At 36.6% G+C, this 18,140-nt stretch overlaps 1 protein-coding gene across 1 annotated transcript in view; it reads right to left on the reverse strand.

Annotated features, from left to right (window-relative positions):
- Positions 1-18,140, reverse strand: part of TRHDE (thyrotropin releasing hormone degrading enzyme) — a 207,960-nt gene that overhangs the window by 124,410 nt on the left and 65,410 nt on the right. Inside the window, exon 4 of the mRNA XM_053977659.1 lies at positions 5,656-5,810. Within this exon, the coding sequence (XP_053833634.1) occupies positions 5,656-5,810 (155 nt within the window). The remainder of the gene's footprint in view (positions 1-5,655; positions 5,811-18,140) is intronic.

The raw sequence follows: 18,140 nt of genomic DNA on the forward strand, positions 1-18,140 counted from the left end.
AGTTCACATGAAGAACTTTAACAACCTTTAGAAAACCATGTTTGTTCACCCAGACAAACACATTTTCCACACGTATTAATAAAACAGTAGTATTTACCATGCACTGAAATTCACTAACTGTATTTTTCCTGTGCTAATTAATGCAACATTACAGGATGCACAAGTTAATGAAGTAAAACATTAGAAAAGAACAAGCAGGGCAAAAGAAGCATTGAGGACAGTATTCACAGTGTCAACTTTAGTTTTCTGAAGTAGATGCTCACCTAGGTTTAACAGACTAACATACACACTGGACAGAAAAACATTTCTAACTCAAGTAATCTGATCCATTACATGGAAATTTCATGATGCATAGTGTGAATATCGAAAAATGTATATGAGAATGGGAACACATTCTCCACCTCAGACCTAAATTTTAGCATTTCTTTCTCCCCACTCTCTGCCCACGAAGATCTAGAATACTACCAGTGCTCCTCTCCTTGGCAGGTTTCTTAAAGAAAGCAGCTTTACACAACAATGCCAGCTCTCTGTGGGTAGGACTCAGAAGCCTAAAAGCAGGTAGTTGATGCCATTTAGAGAAGGTATTAGGGTATGTGAGATACCCACAAATGCCTAGGAAATTTCATACATGACTTAAAGGACATGTGCAGCCTTCACAAACAGCAACCAGAAGCAAAGGTATCTGAAACGGCACAGCCCACCTGTGTATATTCAAAGGAACCCTACATGAGCTGCCTGCCTTTCCCATTTCCTCCAGATGATTCTTCAACATTCCCACTGACTTCAATCTAATTTAGCAAGGACAGAAATCTCAAGGATAACTACAGTCCATAAACTCCACAAGTAAATAAAGATCATCAGCTGAAAAGAGGAGAAGGGTCTGAGCTGACAGCAAGAACACAACCATTGCATACTCTGCTCACAGAGTATACATCAACAGACACAAATTCATAGGAAACCAGACGTCATATATTGATCTGCTGATGGATGACCTCGTTTAAATAATTATTTAAATTATTTAAATGTTTGTAATTGTGTAACCTGAATAATATTACATCAGTGGTAAGAACAGAAACATCAACAGTATTACGAAAACCTATTTCATACTCTCTGTAGCCTCTCTTCTGCCAAACAAATACCAAAACTTTGTTTAAGTAACATTATCTGCCAATTTTCTTAGTTTTGATAACTAAGTATTCTAGAGGGAAAGTCTCAGGTCAGAGCAGAGGAACTGATGCTGAACTGTAATGAGAGTGAGGAATGAATGAAAGCAGTTTGGCCCATAAGCAGTTTCATTTCATGACAGCTGGCTTGTTTGAAGGCGTTGTCTGGGACCTGAATGAAAGATGTCACTTGTGTGCATGTCTCTGTGGAGTGAGAATGACACCACAGAAGGATCAATGCTGCAATGAGGATCCATAGTGATGTGAACACTAGTGCTTCAAAGAACAGACTAGCAAGCAAAGGCCAGACTAGCTGGAAGATTACCAGACAGCCACATAAGGTTCAGCAAACAGAATTCAAATTAAAAAAATTAAGAAAAACATGGCAATGAATGTCACTGACAATCACCTTAAGAATTTAGAGAGAAAAGATGAGGTTGCTAAAGGTCATATTCATACACTGTGTGAAGCTAAACTTAATGCACACTCAGTGTGCACAATACAGCTGAAGGCCATCAATAAATTAACTCTCTACAAGGCCACTAAACATAGATACAGATCTTAAGAGCATTTAATTAAAAAGACAAGTAAATGCTGGAAATATATTCATATAGCTTATGCATTTTCAGAATTTAAAACAATAAAATGAATGTAACTTTCATACACCAAGAAGTATGGAAGTTAAATTCATACTAGAGTAGTTGCTTAAATGATTTCTAATGACTAAACATAACAGCATAGAGTTTTTTCCTGAATTGCAGGAGTACTACTGAACAAATATGAAACCAGTGGTAAAATTGTCATTTAGAACTATGACTAGCCAGAGAGATGTAAAAAAATAAAGGCTGTAAAGTTCATAATACCTTGTCCTGTAATTTGAATTAATAACATTAATTTATGGTGCTACAAAAGAGAATTTCTTCTACGCCTTTGTGAGTTTTCTGGATTCATTCATTAATGATACAATTAAGACAATTCATTTAATTATCCACCTAAAGGAAGAAATGTTTTAAAGGCATTAAACCAGTATGTGATATCAATATGACAATGTAGGGAATTTGCTTAACTAGTTTTGAACAGTATCAGAGAGAGTTATGGATGTCAGAGACAGAGCAGTACCCAGAGGTTGTAAGCAAGAAAGCCAAATTTCCTAGCAGAAAGGTGCTATTATCTTCCTTGGTGTTACATGTCTCAAAGGAAAACTGTAATTAAAGCATGTAATTTCTTTAAGTAATTATTTATTTATTTGTGTATTTGACTATAGGCTCTATCTGCCTGGAGCAAAGATATTGAAATGTATTGATCACATAAATTTCTCTTCTCCCTCAGGTATTATGTTCAACTTGATATGCAAAAAGTACTTAATTTACAGATACGCTGAAAGGACACTCTTTTCTATATGTTTTTTTTACAGATTATTAAAAAAAAAAGATTTAGGAGTTTTTAATTTTCTTTCTGCTTTCATGCTTCTGTAACTCAATCTGTCACACCAAGTTTTGTGCTCAGGTGGGAAAACTATCACAAAAAATCATGATGCATAAATTCAAATTATTCTTTCTTCAAAGGCTATAGGTGGAACTCATCTATGAGATGCAAATAAAACTGATTACTACCTTTAAATAATTATTTTAATAAAATATGGTAATTACTTCAAGCTACCAAATGAAGCTGGTAGAAATACATGTGTTTTGAGCAACTCATGTTTTGGAACTTGGAGGACAAGCTTTTATGCAAAAACACTCGTATGACCAATTTTTTTTTTTTAATTAAATGAACAAAATATTCTGAAAGAACACTCAAGCTGAAATATCAAAAAATAGCACCCTACAAAATTCCTGGACCAGAACTACTGAAGTAACGTTCATGCATCTCCCCCAAAACATGTACCTAAAATACCTGGTCAAACATGAAAAGTCAGCTGTGAAGAAACTGGACATGAAATCCTTTCTTACACACTTTTTACTTGTATTTTAGCCATTGAATTTGTCTTTTTGCAGCGCTGTCTCTCATTTTCCATCTGTCCTGAGCACTGTGCTCAAGCATTAATACAGAGCAGGTTTGGTAATTACAATTTTTAAACAGTCAAATCTAAAGGCAATAATCTGGATTTTTAATATTAATCTGATTTCTCCAATCTTGGAAACAACATTAGGAAAGAAATTTCTGTGTTACTCTAAGTAACAAAGCTCTCATACAGATCAGTTTACTACATGCTCAGATATGTTCCATAGATCTTGAAGTCATGCGTTTAAAGTCGGGGAAATTGGACACAATTCTTTAAAAAAAGGAAAAACCCACACATATTTTAGAAGAGTTTCATTTCCCCTTCCCTGAAATCTTTAAAAAAAAATCAATAAATAAAAAATAAAACTGGCAATGTGGATTCCAGTTTTGCTTGCACCAGAGAGAATTTGGTTAATTCTTGTTATCCTATGTGTAAAAATAATTGAAGGGGAAGAATATTCATATGTCACCACAGGCTAACAGGTGATATGACGCACAGCAAAAGACAATGAAAAATGCAATTAATAACAATTAAACAGCAGAGGCAAGAGATCCTGGACCCAGGACCCTGGACCTGGTCTCAGTTCAGTACATTTTCAACTAAGACAGTATTGTTTTGAGCTCCTTGAGGGGCTTCTGAGTAAGGTAAGATAAAGATAGAAAAAAGGGCTAAATAAAGACAATGTGATGGAAGTGCTAGACAGTGGTTTTTATGTTATATTTTTTGAGTGTTTCTCCCTTTAAACTTTACTTGCAGGTGAATAATCCATATTCTGTGTGACTCAATTCTGCACCAAAAAGTAGAAAAAATGCTTCTTTAACTTCAATTTTTACAATCTTGTCAGCTATCCAGTGAAATAGCTGAGCAAATACCTAATCTGCATGACACCAAAACAGAAACAGCAGCAACAGGAATAAAGGAAGCTACTTTAATTAAGCAAACAGCACTGGAAGTAATATCAACATGGACACCAAGTAAACCTCCTCATCTGCTATTTTAAGGTAACTTAAATGCATATCATATGATCATATTATGACCATATTTCTACCTTAAAATAAATTCTGCTAAAGCTTTTGCCCACTTCATGATCCTCTTAAAATTCCCAGAACAATGTAAAAAGGCTTCAGTATCTATAAGAATCAAATAAACAAACTTGGCCAGTTACTGATGTGATAATTGCCCATATCTGAAGTACAAATTGCTCTAGAAGCAGAGAAAATTATCAAAGCAGTACAAAGAATAACTGGACGTAATGATACGACTTCAGAAACCAAGACTTAAGCTGAACACTAGGAAAAAGTTACTTACTATCAGATTTAATCACAAGCTTTTAAGGGAAGCTATATAACCCTGTAATCAGGAGCACAGAACCTGGCACTACGAACACATCGCATGGAAAAACCTAATACTCACAGGAGCTGGGACTTGATGACCTAAAGAATGTATGATTCCTAAGGCACTGTAATTTTTCTAGCTGAACTGTGTACTACTCTATTGCACTGCACAGTGAAGAGCTTATAGCAAAATCAGATGATAACATCAAGATCAAACTAGCAGTAACTTTCAATAAAAATTTCATGTTTTAGTTGAGGACTTCATATTCATCAACCAATTTAATGTGAAATACAAACATGAACCAAACATTATTTTCAGGTTCATCTCCCAAAACACCATTTCAATGCCTTCCTTTTACATGGTACTTTTTATTTGCAGAAAGTGTTAAGAATTTGCATTGCCTTTAAAGAATACTGTGTAAATTCACAGATGTAAGCCATGGTGATTACACAGTAGGATTTCATTCATTTTAACCTGAAGGCTATGATTATGCCTCTTATGAGTGTAAGAAAGCGTTTCCTGCCCCTGCAGCAAATTTCTTCAATAACATTTGCATTCAATTCAATATTACTAACACTTGTAATGTGTTTAGCTTGAGATAAGAAGATGGGAAAAATGTGAAATAAATTGTAATATTGGTTTATTATTTTAAGTTTTCTTATTGACACAATGGTTTCTGTACACATAAAGACTTGCTTATCCTCTGTTAGTGAATAGAGAGGGTCAATACCTGGGAAAAAAAAAAACTGGGAAAAAATGAGAAGAAAAAGAAAATGGATATATGTATATACAACAGAAGACAAAGACTACTACCAAATTGACTTCAGACAAAACATTTTTTGACACGAACATGAAACTTAGCATGCATCTGCATACCACTAACAAATACACCGACACATGAACACACAGAATATACTGCTACAGAAGACAGGGAAGCTGCTCATTGCTACCAATTTTCTCTTCTATCCCAATTTTGAGTCTTCACAGTTTCTGTATTGGGAGGGATGTGTCTTACAGACCTCCATGTTATATGGATGCCAGTTACAACAGAAATCACAACCATCTATATATACAGTACAAATTCATTTTCAGTTCTGAAAAGGAGCGCATGGTTTCTGACATTAAGATCAAATACACAAACACCTTTAATACCTGATGACATAGCTCATGTACAATGACCATGGTGACATCCAATAGGTATAAAATAGAAGAAGTGCTTGGATCTAGCAGTATCCTTTGCTCCACGAAAACACTGAGTCCCCAGTTTTCCATAGCAGCATATGGATGCTTAGGCACAGCCAACAGATCTAGAAATAGAAAAAATATATGTTAACTCCTTGTGGGAGCAACTATGCTGAAGAGCTATTTTAAGAAGGACCATAAATCATCACTAGAAGTATTTTCAATAAGATACATGGGAAAAAAAAAGCTCTCTAGTAATATTTTGTAGGAAATATTAGTAAAATATTCATTTTTATCTTATGCCACTATCTGCTCACAAATGATTACCATGTTATTGATGTAACACAGTACTTAGTATTTCTAATAAAGCTTTTTATACACAATCCAGCTTATTTACAACACCTTGTTGATTTACTTCTGGGTTTGATACTGCTTCGTATGTTTACCATATCAGCACAGTAACACAGACTATCACTATAAGTATTTTTTATCTTTTCATTAAAGCAACTCCTTTATGAACATCTTACACATCTAACTGTATGTCATGACTGACATTTAGGGGTGCACTGAAGAAATGTTTCATAACATTAAGAAAAATGGCAAACTTCAGAATCCCCAGCTCTTAAAAGACATCTTTCAGGGTGCACTGTTGCTAGCCCACATCCTCTGGGAGCAAGACCGCTGACAGCCACCTCTCAGCCCTGCCAGCTGGAACAATGGAACCAGATGCAACTTAAGGAACTTTACTTCAGTTTTGTATTTATTAAGTGAGAAAATATTAGGAACAAGATGGGATGGTCCTTCATCAAGTAAAAAAAAAAGTACCAAGGAATCTCTCCCAGTGCCATGAGGTTGAACAACTCAATACTACAATACATATCTTAGAAAAATATTACTGCACAAGGTGAAAAGGAACTAAGTTGACTACCAGCCTGGAAAGAAATCTAAAATTACAGTAAATTTCCATAGGTTCAATATAGGTTCATAAATTAACCAAAACACAATTCTGTTTCATGGCAAAAATATCTGAAAGAGCCCAGAAATAACCTGTTTGTCTATCTGAAGCCCAGTACAACCCGTGTACAAATCAGAGAGCATGTTGGAAGCTACAATGTGACATCAGCATAGTGCTCCCTCCAGTCAAACTAATTAGCCGGACTTCTCAATTAATTAGCCTGGCTGCCACACTCCTCTCTCATTTGCCTCTACTACTTCTGCTTCCAAAGCTAGTTCATTGGCAGTTATCACAAGTCTGTCTAGGTGGTCCTTCACTGGGTGACTTCCTAACATGAACAAGAGAAATTCTCACCTAATTATTCTAAATAATATTATAAATTGTATTACAGCACGAACACCTCTCCTAGGTTTGTCTGGTTTGGCTTGCCAATGTGTGCACTGGAATTGGCTTGGAGAACAAACAGACTGCAGAAGCCCTGCTCCAAGATTCAAAGGAAGTTGCCACTGAAATACTGGGAAATGAGAATTTGGGTATATTCTGGCATTCCTAAAAAGGGCCTGCTTCAAGAAGCATAAAAATGCCAGCCTCCTAGTGAATTCATGGCAAGTCTAGCAGCTACTTCCAAATACATGCAGAAAATATCCAAATCACAGAGACACACTTCAAATGGTAAAGAATAAATATTTTATAGAAAAGCAAACATTAGATCATGAGCCTAAATAAAGAAAATAAAGAAAAATCCAAAACATGTTGTTCAAGATTAGGCATATGAGTAAATTTAAAACTACACACTTTCCTTTTCTTCTTCAGTTGAAGCTTGAACTGTACAATTGTTTTAGAATAACTGCAATTTTTTATAAATGACATGCAAAATGAAAAGCTCCTGTCTCCTATACAAAGAAGGACTAGGGGTGGGAAAAAAAAAAAAGGTGGAGTCACTGAAGTTAATGGCAAGTTTTCATTAACATTAAACAGGGGTCTCTCCCATTCTCAACTCAGTAAGGAAAGCCATAACTTCTCTTACACCAATTAAACTTTACTCCAAAAGGTGTCATCCGAAGATGAATACTGTTCTTATTTACCCCAATTAAGTTTCCAGCACTTCCCTTCAAACACAGAACAGAACAAGCACAAAAGTAAAACCAGATCCCTATTTTTCATTGATGTTGTCATCTCTTTATTCTCCTTTGGGTTCATTTGTACTACTGTAACTATTTGTTCATTTGGTCTTTCTTTCCAGTCAAAATGGATAGATTCTATCAGTGTCATCCAGTAATAAACTGGAATAACTCTTGTGGAACTGGTAAACAAGGGTGAGGTCTCACGCTAAACACATTTATTAGCTAATTACAGACTGTCTTTCACTATTTGCGTCGTTGTTTTTGCCTTTCTGGTTTGGAGTGATACTTTACAGCACTGACACACTAACAAAACCTTCCAATCTGATGGACAGATAACTGCCTTGCAGGAAGGCAGCCACAGAGGGATATTTTAAATCACTTTCATCCAACACAGCCCCATTTCTCTGCAAGCCTGAAAAGTCCTTTCATGCACCGGCAACTGCTGAAAGGGCTTTTCTGAAGAGAGGAAACAAAACATATTAGATAACCCTGTCAGTTTCCAGAATTGTAATCCCTGCAGGTGACATGAGCTTACCAATAATGTTGAGTGAATATGAGCACACTACCATTTCCTAGTATAGGGACTGATACACTACACTTTAATGCTAAAGAGACTTTCTTAATCTCCACTGACTGACAGAATGGTCTCTGAAAATACTCATCACTCACTTTTTTTGCTTCTTATTGTCCACATCTAAATTCCAAATATCCAAGTCTCAATGTTAATTTTTCAGTGGCTGGTCTTTGATAGCTTCAAAAATTTCTACTACCTTTAAATAACATTCCAAACACATCTAGTTTTGTGGTAAAAGACACAGTAATCTGTATCTTTCTCTGGGGAGTAATAAATGCTTGATTTCAGAGGAACAATGTCTGATGTTCAAGTCTCAACATGAGAATTTATATTTCCCTGTTTATCACACCATTAGAGCCCTGACCAAGGTATCCTGTGATCCTGGAGGTGACATCTGTTAAGGTTTTAGTGTCATTTTTAAGGAGTAAGGTACAAAGGGAGGAGTGATAATGCACATTTTGATGGAAATATCATTCACACCTATTACTGCATGAAAGTGTTCTGCACTAACTGCAAAATGGGAACTACTGCATATCTAACAGCTTGTGTACACGCTACATCCAGTCACTCTGCACACCATTTAATTAAATTCTTTGTAAAGCACTTGTGAATGTTTGATTATGTGGATATTGCTGGGGAAATAGAAATGTGTGTTATTGAGAGAATAATATCCTCATGCGTCATAAAACTGTTACTTGAGATTTCCTGATACAGCAGTGCAGAGTCCCGTGTAGTGCTGGAATAATAAAGGGTCTCTACCTCCTGGCCTTCACAGAGACTAAATTCATGACCAACAAGTAAAAATTATACATCTAAAATAAAATCACAAGACAAAAATGTGTTGGAGCTTCACACTAACATGCTCCACTGGTACAATTATTTGAATACAGGGACAGTATTTGGATTTGATTAAGAGATTTAATAGATTTTTAAAAATTATTTCTGTGTGACTTTCATGAAAAAGAAATTAAGTTACAAAAATTGTACATAGCTCAACAGCTTGTTTTATTTCCAAACATTTAATTAAGGCATCATCATAACTATGTGAGCTTACATCAAAATATAATCCTCTGACATTATCAGCAAGTTATCATCATACTGCAAAATAGAAATTAGCAATTTCACACCTAACATGGCATTTTTTTCCACAAAGAAAATACACATTTGATGGGGGTTTTTTTAGCTATGAACTTAGTATCTGTGTAATTTGCATAAATGATACTGTTTTTCAATCTTTGCCACTCAGTCATGGTATCTTCTAGGTTCTGTTAAAAAACATTATACTCCCCAAAGCATAAACTGTCTTACTTTAAATGACAGCAAGGTTAGAACAGAAGAGGATTAAATGCAAAAAGATCCAGCTCTCTCATGAATCTGTAGGGCCTTTCCCCCCCCGCCTTTACCAGCCTACTCTCTTGCAAACATCAAAGCATCTTCTTCATCACAGTGATTCTACTACATTTAACCACCTCCATTTGAAGCTGGACAAGGATATTGCACACATGCATACATCCTCACTATAAATATGAGCGCGTGGATAAACACCAACAGGCATCCCCATTTACTAACATTATGCATTGCAATCTTATTTGTTTTAGCTGCTGGTTGTAATGTAACCAAGGGCTAGATACTCCAGAACATATGACAGTATTAAATTTCTAATACTCATGGTGGAAGTTAAAAAGCACTACGGCAGAAAAAAAAACTTGATGTATGAATTATTTCTGCACATTTTCTGTTAGCACACAGAAGTCTCCCGAATAAATATCTGAGACCCTTGAAACACTGCAAGTTGTAAATGAGAACAGAGTAAGAGACAAGAATTTTCTGTCAAGCATCTTTACACATACATTTTCCTTAATAAACCCAGGAGCCATGCAGGTATAAACTGTTCACTCCATGAACTCCATGTTTTTTCCTTATAATCCCTACTTTTATTACAAAATATGACACTACAAAAATAATTTGAATTTATCTATGTGCCTCTCACAATGTTATTTTCATTCATTTCTTCAGAAACTTTCTTCAGGATATTGGTGCAGGTATCTTGCTCCCAGTATTTCCACTTTTTTGACAACAAATTCAACAAGTTAAGAGGAAGCACAGACTAGTATCAGTTTATTTAGGTCATGCCATAAGTATGTTTTTTGCCCTCTCCTAGTACTGCATAATGCAATCAATAGCTTTATTAATAATCTCTCTAAAGGTCTTGTGCAATTTCCTAAATGAATGCTACTGTACCAATAGGGAAAAAAAAAAAAAAAAAAAAGAACTGTTTACCAGAAGGGTGCCTATTTCTTCCACTCAGATTCCTTAATCAAAATAATTTGTTTTACTAAGTGGAAGATGCTTTTCTGTAGCACAATACCATTTCATGATTTATACAGATTTTAAGGAACAAGCCAAATACAAAAAGTGACAGATCTCATTAAAAAACATGAAGTCAAACAGTAGTTATTATAAGAAATGTTCAAATTTTCTACTGATAAAGAACTACTGATAATGGTACTTATAAGAAATACCTAAATTAGCTGCTGACATTTTTTTTTTCCCCTGCACTGTTTGATTAATATTTCATCCCCTTAAAATGATATGAGGGTGAGAGAGGAGGCAAGCAGGGGAATGACACAATGGGATGACACACCAAAAAAACCAAACATCCCAGGGTTGGTAAAAGCTCTCTCAGGCCAATGTTTACCTTGAGACACTTTGAAACACCCTATTTTCAGAAAATACTACATGCATGTTTCCTGAAAACTAAATCAATTCAGTATTTCACTTCTGGCAGTTAGGACCTAAATACCCTAAATTAGCTGTCTTTAAACTGAATAATATTGTTGTGTCTTATCGCAGTACATGTGAAGTATTCAAATGCACAGAAGCCACAATAACGTGGATGACACCCCACAGGAAATTTTCAATGAATGTTTCTGTTCAGCCAAATGCTTATTCTGGCACCCATCAGTTTTCATCTCCAGGACTACACCACCACTACCCTTCTGTAAGCTTGACATGGACGCTGGCCTGAAGAGTTAATGCAAAGGTCTAAAACTGTTTGCTGCTATTCTGGTCAAATCAAATGGCTTGTTGCAGACCCTGAGGAGAAATCACTACCACACAGCAGTTTATTGCTGGGTTTTTTATTGCTTCTTATTGCTGTACAAAGTATTACCTAACATTAGCTGACAAACAAAGGATGGATTCTCAGAGTATTTGATACGTATAGCAGATGTTTAATGCAATGTGAATATTAAAGGATCCAAGAGGGAAAAAATGTGGGAGAGAAAACCGGGGAGAGAGAATATGCAGAAACACAGAAAGAAAAACTGGTATGTTTTCAAGCAACTGAGCCTTGACACTGGGTGATAGCTAGTTTATAGTTTAAGAAAATAAAATAGAAATCTGTTGATTTTATTTGACATGGATATTATTAAATTTCTTTCCATTTTGATACCCCCAGTCCATAGATCATTGCTTTGTTATTTCAAAGTACATCAAATGATTCAATGTTAAAATGAAAAATGAATGCAATCGCCCATTGAGTATGAATTGTGCATCATCTAGGTTATATCGATCTGCACAGGAGCAATGCCTTTGTTTTAAAATAATGACCTGGACAGGTCATTATGAACAGTATCAAACAAGGAAAAAAATCTTTCACAAAGTTTATAAATAAACTTTTTTTCTTAGTTACAGCCTTATGCGGGAATTCAAACAGGGAGCTGTATGGCTCAAACCAGGACACAGACTGAAATGAGCTAAGGTTTCTGTTACTCCAGGTAACAGGGGTAGTACTGTATATGCATCCTCTAGAGGATATAAACAATAAACAAACAGAGAAAATACATTCCAACTCTCAACACCAAAATATCCAGAGAGAGGAAAAAACAGGAAATACTTTTGTTGCCTTCATAAATACTGTTTCTAATGTAAATACTAGGAGCACTGACATGATGGAAAATTGCCAACAGCCATTTTCCTACCACCAGAGTTAATAGAGCATGAGGATTCTATGGTTGAAAACAACACAACACTGATTACTGAGCACTATCAGTATGAATGCTGCTGCAAAGAAAATTATCAAGTGCCACTGCTATATTCCTTCTCTTTGCTGCAAAATCAAGGTGCAGGTACACAGAAAACTCCAGAATTCAATTCTACTTGACAGTAGTAATGAGATTTTTTTTTTCATCTGGCACACATTAAACTGATTTGCACCACAGTAATAAAGAGATGAATGTCTGCATAAGTAGAACATTCTATATACCAAGATTTACCTTTTTTATGTTTGCTTTAAAGTGAGATCACATTCACAGGTGATGGGCACAGTTAAACAGGGAAAGCAGAAATAGGAATTTTGCAGACAGACAGTTATTTAGCATTAGCAGTATCTTATATTTCACCTGGATATAAAATTACAATGTACCTAATCATATTCACTACATCTGAAGGCAATGTTTTTGTGAGGACTGTATCTATTTATATTCTGTTCCAGAGTAAGATGAAGAAATGCAAATCGACTGTAGTGGATAGCTCCTGAGATACTCTTTTTAGATCTTGCTGTGTATCCTAAGTCCTAGAATAGAGTTTATCTTACATTCTTATGCAAATCCTTTCAATATAGTAGATCAGGATAAAACTTTACTATCTTAACACTAAAAATAGTTATCTGTTCATCACTTTGTTTATTAAATTATTTTAATAAAAGAATTAGTATCTTTCTATGACATATCACAATAAAACCCCATCATCTTGAATTTTAAAGAAACACAAATAACAGAGGACTCAGTTTGTCCTCATGCAAGTCCAAACTCTCTCCCTTCCCACTCATACCTAAGGATGCAACCATATAAACTAAGTCTTGTCACAGAATCCGTAATCACAAGAGGCTCAAATTACACCCTGATGGATCAGAATACAGAAGTCCAAGGTGAACTTCTTGATGCATTTAGATTTCCTAGAGAAATTTAACTAAGTGAATGTACTACTTCACTCTGCTACCCATCAGCATGGGCACAGCCTGCCAACCGTGTGCTGTGCAGCTACTCATGACAGGTGAAAAAATCACAGTTAAAAAGCAGGTATGCAAGACTGACAGAAAAAAAATCATGCCTCTGCAGAGTTACCCTGTATTTCCCACAGTAAATTGCAGCATCAAGATCTGAACCACCAAGAAGCTTCACTTTCCTGCTGCAGGAGAGCTGAGTGTTGGACTTCACCCTGGACACACCCTGTTATGCAGAGGCACGCAGTAACATGTCTGCAAATAAAGATGGTCTTTTCTTAAGCATCTGGGCCCAGACTTAACCCCACATGGTTATCTGAGGGGGAGGGAGGGAGTAACTAAAATAAATCAAAGAAATTAGCAAGATGGAAAAGCAGAATAGCTGAAACCTTCACCACAGCTGAAAATCTCTCTGAGCATGAAAAACAGTGAGAAGAGATGAAAATGGTGCTTCGTTCTGCACCTGGAAGCAACTGATACTAGTGACAAGAAAGACAGTAATTAGAAAGTAGCCTTATTTCTGACAGTTGTGGTTCCAGACATACTGCAAGTATTTAATAGTTTCAATTAACTCAGAGAGTAGAACGCAAACATGAAAATCTGTCACAAAAACGCAATACTGCAAAGTGTAAAAATAAAATACCCTAGAAAGACATATTTGTTATCTGAAGTACAAAAGAATAGCGACACACTGAAGAGAGGCTGGTGACCAATACCAAATGAACTGTACTACTTAAGTTTGGCAAGGAGCTAACCAGAGCTGACAACAAAAGAGACTGGGACAGACCTGGGACAAGTATTTCAGGAACAGACTCCTGACTTCCTCAGAAAAAAAGGAAAAGCAGAGCCTGGCAAACAACAGGAGCCATCTAGTCCAGAACAAAGTTTACAGAGATCAGTCAGATCTCTGACACAGAGAATAAGATTGATAATCCAATATCCCACCAGAAAATAAATGCAAGATAGAAAATCATCCAGAGCTCAGAGTTCATGTGGAGCTGCACACACAGCAACAGTCTGGACAAGCAACAGTCGTCGTCAGAGTGGAGGAAGATGTTCTGAAAAGGTGATGGATTAGAGCTCTCTATTCCACCAACAGAGTGACTATACTGACAAGAGGGATGATGACAGCAACACTTACTCCTATTAGTATTTCCTTTGTACTTTTATAATACACAAATGCCCTAGAGTATGGTATTGCTACACTTTTATATTAAGTATGCCTTGCTCGTTCCCTTAAATCACATTTAAGCCAAATTCAGGTAAAAAATCAGTCATACATTTTATCAGTAACTTTCAAAACTGACAACACTGCTGAATGCTTACAGAAGTTACCACCAAACAGACAAAATCTATGTTTAATGTAGGTACACTGATCTGTACCTACATCCATATTGAGCTGGCACTAACAAGGAGGTAATCACAGCTCAGGTCCTTGTGCACACCTTATGGTTCACATTTTCCCTATCATCAAAAAATTATTCACAAGTTCTAGTCTGAGAATTCATCTGCAAGAGACAAACGTTTCACTGAGTACTTTCAGGTGCACTCCTCCATTCCCTCTGAGATCTTCATACTCCTTCATCAGTTAAATCACAACAGGCTTCAAAATGTTCCTGGGATCTAAATGGATTTACATCTTTCATCCTGACTCCTTCTGTTTCCTCTATTTTTGAGACACAGTCTGTCCATTTTTCTTAATAGTGCTTGTTCACTTCCTTAGATATGCAAATATCTGTTTATTAGAATAAAAAACATCTTCCCTGCTAAACTGGCTGGTAAGCAGCTTCTTACTTCAGTGGGGGATAACAACATTTTCCTCTCACTTTAGTAATTCATTTGCATTTTTTCAGAGTCTAATGTGACCTCCACCAGAGTTTACATTCTCTACCAGTCTTTACTTGCATTATTCAAAGATCTAAATAAATACAATGTGCACAGCTCATTGCTGACTGAGACCAATAATCCCAACACACTAGTGACAAACCACTGTGGGATAACAGCAGGCTTGCAGCAACTGAATCCCACTTCAGCCTCGCTGTTCTCAAAGTTACAGCAGAGTAAGACAACTGCAGAACATAACAAATAAGAAATTATAAGAAAATATAAAGTAGCTACATCTTCCATTGCTTTTGCACAAGGAAGAATCTATTTAAAATTGGAATTTTTTTTATTGCCTACAAAAGGAAGTAATTTGAGAGGCCATTGATCTCAAGTATTCCTGTGTTAGATGAATGTGTAAAATTCAGGCAGATGCCATTTGAAAAGGTTATGCATTCATCTTATGATGGCACAGAAAGGGTATCAAGTTTTACAGAGTAACATTTCCTATGGGAAAAAATAGGAAGAGAGAGCAGCAAGAGGTGCTCAACAACTTTGGAAAGATTAGGAAAAGGCCAAGCTAAAACCAAACACACACAGAAAAAAAGCGTAATGGACATACACTGGAAGTATTGTAGTGGAAGTACAAAAAACTGTTATTGCATTGAGATGTGCAGGCAGAGTACAACAACTGCATTATCATCATGTCTAGTCAGTAGACTACTGAAAGACTACAGAAGAGATACTGAAATTCCTTGAAGTAATATATTATGTGACCAAATTTGTGACAGATGTAGGGGGTTTTTAATCAGCAATTACTGTAACCATTACTGAGAAATCCTGTTTACAGACATCATAGATGTCTGAAAAATAAACAAGAACTGAGATAAAGAGATCTCCCTGTAATCCCACAGCCAATTCAAAAAGAGAATGACAGAAAACATAAAGCTAAATTCTTGAAGTACCATTAACATGGCATCAGGGCAGTCCTCTAGTAGATTTACACAATGGTTGGGACCGGAAGGAACCTCCAGAGGCTATCTTGTCCAACTCCCCTGCTCAAGGAGGGCCATCAAGAGGCCAGGTGCCTAAGACTATATCCAGATGGCTTTTGAGTATTTCTAAGGATTGAGATACCACAATCTCTGCGCTCCCTGGGGTTTAGCAGATTATCTTTCCAAGTTTAGTAGTCTGTCATTCTTTAAGACTTCGTCAAACAGTTTGAATATTACCTCAAATTTAAATTAGCAAAATTAAATTAGAACAAAATTAAATTAGAACAAAAATCAATCAGGCCTCCACAAATCCACTACAATTTACAATCTTAGTTCAAAAGAGAGTATTTTATGCTAAACTCTGATTAAAAATATGTTTTAAATAACTACATTTTGTACACTTTTACTAATTTATTTCCCATAAAATATTTTTCTGTTAGTGTCATTGTTTTACTTAGAATACTACTCTGGTGTAAACAGAGAACTCTTGTCATGGCCAAATGAAATAACAGTTTTCAGTACTCAACAGACAAATATTTTGCATTTCACAAATTGCAAGGTGATGACCGAAACTAAGAAGGTAGCTTGGAAAACCAGAAGAATACTTTCTTAAGCTAATGAAAGACAGGATTACTTCTGAAAAAATGAAGATACAATGCTGGAGGAACTGAAAGATCCTGCCTCAGAGTACCAGGAAATACAGTGGGAAAAGCTGAAAAATATCACCAGAAGGCTTGAGAGATAAAGTTGAAATGGATGAAAAACACAAACTGAGAAACAAGACAAAAAAATGAAAAGTTTGCCTGAGACAGACATTAAGTAAGGACTGAGAAGGTGAGTAAATGTTCTCATAGGGACTATGAATAAAAACAGGAGAAACATTCTGAGGGGATAAAGAGGGAGCAAGTAAACACACCTTGCTAGAACACATCTGCAATTCCTCAGGCTCACTCCAGTAAGGTTTTGTGTATCTTCAATGCACAGAACTAGAAGAAACAGAAAAGCTGTGGAAAAACCCATCCACTGCTCAGGTAGTAACTGAATGAGCTGAAGGCTCATGAGGTATTAAAATAACTCACTTCAGCAATTATTCAGTTATTAGAGATGTTAACACTATAGATGTTCATGTACTCTGCCTTTTAGAACTTTAAATAGCCAGAATGGCTGCAGAGAAGTCCTCAAGAATTCTGGAAATTAGTAATGCCTTGGGAAAACTATAGCTTGAAAATCATTAAATGGCAGGACTAACCCGATCTCCTTTGACAAGGTGACCTACATAGTGGATGTGGGAAAGGCTGTGGATATTTTCTACATGGACATCAGTAAAGCCTTTGACTGCATTCCCCACAGCATTCAGCTGGACCAGCTGACTGCTCATGCGCTTGTTCACTGGGTTAAAAAATGGCTGGATGGCCAAGCTCAGGGAATGGACATATACTGGTGGTGAATGGGCATCTACTCAGCCAATGGTCAGTCACTAGTGGTGCTTCACAGCACTCAGTACTTGGGCCAGTTCTGTTTAATATCTTCACTGACAACCTAGACAAGGGGATCTAGTGCACCCTCAGTAAGTTCACAGACGACATCAAACTGGGCGGGAGTGTTCATCTGCAGGAGGGCAGGAAGGCTCTGCACAGGGATCTGGACAGGCTGGATCAATGGGCCACGGCCAACAGTATGAGAATCAACAAGGACAAATGCCATGCCGGACACCTGGGTCACAATAACTTCATGCAATGCTACAGGCTTGGGGTGGAGTGGCTGGAAACTGGACAGAAAAGGATCTGGGGGTGCTGGTTGACAGCAGCTGAACATGAGCCAGTGTGTGCCTGGGTGGCCAAGAAGGCAAATGGGATCCTGGCCTGTATCAGCAATAGCAAGGTCAGCAGGACCATGGCAGTGACTGTCCCCTTGTACTCAGGACTGGTGGGGCTGCACCTCAAGTTGTGTGTTCCAGTTTTGGGCTTGTCACTACAAAAAG

This window comes from Vidua macroura, chromosome 5 (assembly GCF_024509145.1).
Source record: "Vidua macroura isolate BioBank_ID:100142 chromosome 5, ASM2450914v1, whole genome shotgun sequence".
In the NCBI taxonomy this organism is placed as follows: domain Eukaryota; kingdom Metazoa; phylum Chordata; class Aves; order Passeriformes; family Viduidae; genus Vidua; species Vidua macroura.